Source organism: Oryza brachyantha, chromosome 8, assembly GCF_000231095.2.
Source record: "Oryza brachyantha chromosome 8, ObraRS2, whole genome shotgun sequence".
NCBI lineage: Eukaryota > Viridiplantae > Streptophyta > Magnoliopsida > Poales > Poaceae > Oryza > Oryza brachyantha.
The window spans coordinates 10,108,360-10,114,033 of NC_023170.2; the positions used below are offsets into that span (position 1 = coordinate 10,108,360).

At 38.2% G+C, this 5,674-nt stretch overlaps 1 protein-coding gene across 2 annotated transcripts; it reads right to left on the reverse strand.

Moving 5' to 3' along the window:
- Positions 1–282: 282 nt before the first annotated feature.
- Positions 283–5,155, reverse strand: LOC102706587 (bifunctional nuclease 2). 2 transcript variants are annotated; one of them, XM_015840477.2, is made up of 11 exons: positions 4,821–5,155; positions 4,215–4,510; positions 3,069–3,239; positions 2,935–2,984; positions 2,805–2,861; positions 2,632–2,697; positions 2,455–2,529; positions 1,901–2,019; positions 1,213–1,304; positions 697–752; positions 283–622 (listed from the first exon to the last, which is right to left on the reverse strand). In XM_015840477.2, the coding sequence occupies exons 2-10, from the start codon at positions 4,504–4,506 to the stop codon at positions 700–702; spliced, it is 975 nt and encodes a 324-aa protein (XP_015695963.1). In that variant the 5' UTR covers positions 4,507–4,510; positions 4,821–5,155; the 3' UTR covers positions 283–622; positions 697–699. The 2 variants fall into 2 exon arrangements, with proteins under 2 accessions (XP_015695963.1, XP_006659328.1); XM_006659265.3 differs by having other exon boundaries at positions 292–622; positions 697–755; positions 4,821–5,154.
- Positions 5,156–5,674: the final 519 nt, after the last annotated feature.

Genomic DNA, 5,674 nt, shown 5'->3' on the forward strand with positions numbered 1-5,674 from the left:
AATCTCTGCTGCAAACAAATATTGCCAGTAAACTGTTCCAAAGTTCCCGCAAAAACTGATATGTTTTCAAAGCTCTCCAGTGCTAAAGTTTGCGCAAGATTCAGCAACTACCAAGAAGAGCTCGATGATAAAGTGCCCTGGATCACACTGAGCTCACAACATACAAGAATAAATATAGGACAGAACTGCCCCCTCAATTCCTCACCTACAGACTTTCCTTGCATACAGCATGTTGTAGAACAGTGGCAAAATGCAGTAAAATTTCAGGCCAAAGGCCGGCCGTAGATGAAGTTGAGCTGGTAAAAGGTCGCTGGAATAGTTGGGCTAATTACATTGTGCATGTTTACAAACAAGTTACACATTTTGTTTATAGAATACTTGATTTACCAAAAGAGGGCATTATGAAGTGCTCATGAGACAGATATCAACTGGACAACATGCAGAGAGTTCCCATATATTAGTTCTTACTCCAAAGACCGAAACAGTGTCAGAATTTACAAAGTCCAGTTCTTAGCTCCATATAATATATACATCTAATTACATAGGCAGCATCAGTCATCTGGAATGCATACTGGGATTCAATAGGGCTTCGTTCTTATTTACACCATGGAAACAAGCCACGCTGTCAAGGTGAGGAAACATCAGAATTCCATAAAAGGAGAATAATTCGACAGGCTCAGAGCATTAGTTCCAAACCTATTAGGCCCAGTTTTTCCGTTTAGACCTCAGCTGCATCAGTTTGTCCCTCCATGCTGCTGTTAAAACATAGTGAATCTTTCAAAACCACATTTCTCTTTGCATACTAGCATATTGCACGTGCATTGCAACGGGATTTTAATTAAAGAAAATGATCATTAACCCATTATTGCATCATTTTTGCATATAATATCTATTAATTGATGTATATATTGCCTCCAAAGTATTCCTTTTTTTTCTTTATATATAAAGTAGAGAGTTGGTGGAGGATAGCTGACATGTGGGTCTCTGCCACCTTTTTCAGAGAAAGATGAGGATTAGTGGTGGGGTGGTGGCAGATTCACCACCACCACTGCTCCTTTTTAAGGGAGTATAGATTAGTATGTGAGATTAATTTTTTTTTGTTACCACCAGCTACTTCGTTTACAATATGACACTAATTCTTGTCAAATAGAGTGAATTGCTTTGAGTGCAATGACGAATCGTAATAGCACCATAAGAAGATAATAACGTTACCAGCATCTTTGTATCTCTCTTCAACAGCTGCAATAAGCATGTTCCGGATTAATCCAAACTCTTGAGCCTCAACACAGGGCTGCCCATCAGGTCTGGTGAAGAGCCATGCGTAAGCAAAATAGAACATACATGTGGATGTATAATGTTCATGATCTCCTTTAGGGGTGAGAGCATCAAAATGTAAGGAAGACCAATATAACCTGATCAATGACTCATTTGCCCTTGCAAGCTAGTAACTCCAATGATTTTTTTTTCAAGATTCAGGCATATTTTGATTTCAAAAAAACCTGAAGATTATACTTTCACCATTGATTTCTCATAAAACCAACAATAGCTATAAAACCACTAACGTGTTAAGGCACTTCAAAATATTGATCTATTGGCACAATTTTAGACACTGAATTTCCTTGTAATTTGGCTAACAGTTGGCTAAAATCTACAAACATTGAGGTTTTAAAACCAAATAATGACTTATGTAACTCAATGCAGTGAGTACAATAACTGCTTCAAATTACATCATAAAGAACCCTAACCATAGTTCTCGTATATATTACAGTTAAGTGCATATTTTGTGTTCTGGTAAAATCAAAAGTTTTTCAGTATGCACAAATCAGTGAAAGTAGAACCATAAATTCCAGTACTCCTATAACATAGTGCTTTCATGCATTAGATATCCATAACAAAATACCTGTCAAGTTCTGTAAACAACAAACCATCTGATATGCCAGCTGCTACTGCCATTCTTGCTGGCTCGACTGATCTTATGCCATCACTGTATGCAAGACTCCTATGGACTTGTATAGGAACCTGTTCATGTCAAGGCTAATGGCGTAAGGATAGATTGCATTCTTTCTTTCCATAGATAGCTTCAGGTAATCATGTGAAAAGGAAGAAGTGGACTATAACTTCTAAATGATTAAAATGATCACATTAGATGCAAAGACTTGAAACTCAGAAGAGTATGATGTAACTATTGTTGGCCCAGGCTTACAAAACCGTGACAAATAGTAATAATGTTTCTTGACACCATTAAGCATCTTATGCACAAACTGAAGTATGAAAAAAATATGGTCATCTATCAAAAAAAAATGTAAATAACCACTTGACATAGTTGATGAAAGCTGAAAAGGAGAACCATAATAGAAGCTAGGAAAAGCAACAAACAAAATCAGAGAACTACCTGATAATTCTAATGCAGAAGACATAAGAAAACCCAATGGAGTTTAACATGCAAAATTATACCTTGCAGCGAACAGCAATGTTAATGGCATCTGAAGGTCGCAGATCAAAGGTGACACTTTCTGTATGGTCTCCTACCTGAAGTACAGGAAGCTTCTAAATTAGAATGGTAAAAGATAGTTTTGTACACACACTAAAGTTGAGTTCAGTTTCCTTTAGAAAAATGCTCCACGTAACTACCTTTGTCAGATAAAGTTCAGCACAGTATGCTTCTTGAATTCTTTTATTTATCCGAACCAGTTTTACCTGAAACCAAATAAATGGAAGGAATAAAAAATGAATATGAGTGGTATGATTTGACTTATCTTTTAACCAAGTTAATTTTACTATAACTCATTTCAATTTGAGCTTACCTCATAACCCATTTTATCAATCATCTCCTTCACAACTTGATATATGGTTGGTCTAGCCTGTAATGAAAAATGGTTATTAATAATATCAAGAAAAAAGGGGGCGAATTGTAGTGATAAAATAAGATATTACAATGTGAACATTGCGAATAGCAGCCATCAGAAGTACGCTTGGCATCTCCACTGAAAAAAGGTACACAGTATTAAAAATTAAAGAAATGAGAACTTGTAAAGAAATTTCCAGATTGAATGAAAAATTTTACATACAAACAATGATTGGAAGTAAAGTTTCACTTCCATCTTCAATCCTCAAAACAATAGCTGGTTGTGGTGCACTTTCTGGAATATTTCTCCCTTGAGAATTATTGTGCACACATCTCAAGTTTTTCCCATCTCGCATCTTTATTACATATCCATCTGCTCCACTTCTCACCTCAACTGGGAGAGTAAGAAACAAGGTTGATGTTAAAATATTATCAACAGAGATGCAAAACCAAAGTACTGCTATCAACAGATTAGTTGATGAGCAATCACCTTTATTTATTACTACATTTTATACGTGAACAAAATTTGAGTAGATTTTACAATGGATCTATGTCAAGATATTTAATCAATAAAACCATATGCAGTATCCAGAGTACTATATGAAAACAGAACGATATGATATGACATGAAAGTTCAGTAGTAAAAACAATTCAATGGCAAAACATAGACTGGAGTTAAATAAGGGTGATAAGTAAAACAAAACCAACAAATAAAATTGGCAGCATCCAATTGCTCTTCAATTGGTTGTGTATACCTCTACAATCTATTGAGTTATCAAAGTAAAAGATCCTGATTAATATCACAAAGAAGAGTTACATATTCAGTTCTACAAACTTATGTGTGTACTAACCTCTTGAGATATTTTAATAAAAATAGCAAATGATTTCCCCATAAAAGCATTGTTTATTTGTTTTCGATGTAGAAAATACGCCAGTCAAAATGTTTAGAGCTCAGGGGAACTAGGAAGTGTTCTAGATTGTAGGACACGCACACTTATTTGTAAAGAATCACAGATTTTACTGGCCCTACAGGTTTGACAGTAGAGGGATAGGGCTAACGAACGGTCCTATGCTTTAAATTATATACATGTCCTGTTCCATACAAAGTTCCAGCTTATGAGCTTAACATAATCCTACCACCAACATCCCTACTTGTACTGATGATTCCAAATTATGCTCTAAACAAAACTAAAACTGAAATGAAAAGGAAAAACATTCAGATATGTCATTTCGCTGCAATGATCTAGTGACGCCACAAGCAATCCATTTCACCAAGAAGATAGAGTATAGTTATGAATAACTGAAACATAGCTTGGCAAAAATACAGTGCACATAATACAAAATGAGTGAAGCAGCCTCAACAAATTACCTGCTTCTAGCACGGTAGAATCAACATAATCTTCGTCACTCTCGCTAAAGTTTCCAGCCATATATCCATTACCATCGGACGATGAGCTGAAGCTAGAGCAGATAGTAGTGAAGCTCTTTGGCGTTGGCTGATAAACTGGAGAAACGAGTCTAGTAATGTTCCTGTATCTGGACACCGCACCCAGGAACGCGGTTCCAAGCGGCCCGGATTTAGTCAGCGAGTTGCTGATCATCGCGGCAGGTAGCTTTGCTTGCAGTACAGGACGACACAGGATCGGCCCCTCCATCGCCATCAACCTAGCCATAATGGTAAACAACAAGAAAAACAATAAATATCCAATTCCGGTGACATTGTGCTCCATACTGTGGATTTTGACCAAATCTTAGGTTGCAAAATCCAAGGCATAATCACTCCTGAATATTGTTCTTATCGTCCACCGGGACCAACGAAAGACGTGCAAATACGAGCGGGTAATAATCAAACAGATTGACAAGAAACTGTACGATGTTGGTTTGATTAGAGAGACAGAAAGTAATTAACGGATCAAAAAAAAGAAATCCGGAGGGATTTCTGATCGCCGGTAGAGAGGAATGGATGGACAGATACCTTGGATTCGATCCGAACCAGAGGCGGAGTCAGGCGTCCTCGCCCGCACCCCCTCTCAGAAAACCAGCTCGCCGGGAGTGCGCGCGATCGAGGAGGAGGCAACGGGCGCAGGTGGGTGGATGGGGAGGCAGTCCACTACTGCTGACGGGAGGGAGGGAGGGAGGAAGGAACGAGTGCGTGTAATCTTCTCCTGTGGGGATGGTGGGGGATGGGAGCTCTCGCTTTATCCGGAGCGGAGGGGAGGGGAAGGGAGGAGAACCACCTGGTGGTGTGGTGAAGGCGAAGGAGAAGGAGAAGGAGAAGAGGGACGGGGAAGCGGTGGGCGCCAGCTTTTACTCTTTTGCCCCTCTGTTTCCTTTCCCAGCTTAAGCTTGGGCTCATATGGCAACAGCTCTTGCCTCCATGACATGCACCCAATCGCTACCCATTTCTAGCTTCATCGATTATTTCAATTTTGCTAAATATCTCACGTATGATTTTACTTAAAAAAATGTGTCAAGTTAAGTTATATATAGGTAGTCCCTAATTATTTGTACATGGGTATGACCATTAGAAAATTTCGGTAAGGTCAGACATGTTTAGCTTTTATTTTGCTACTAAATGTAATTGTTGTTGTTTTACTCTTTGAGTTTCTATAATACCTATAATTTTTTATGATAATGTGCAAAACAAAATTATTCCGTTACGTAAGCCAGAAAACCATCCGAATGTAGAAATCATATATCGTTACTATTCTACATATAGAGTACTTAAATTATAGTCAGGGTAAATCAATCCAACGAAACGCACCTGACGTAGAGGAAGCGGTTGAACTCAGCAACTCGGTACTCTCCCCTTCACACGAGCATCTCCTC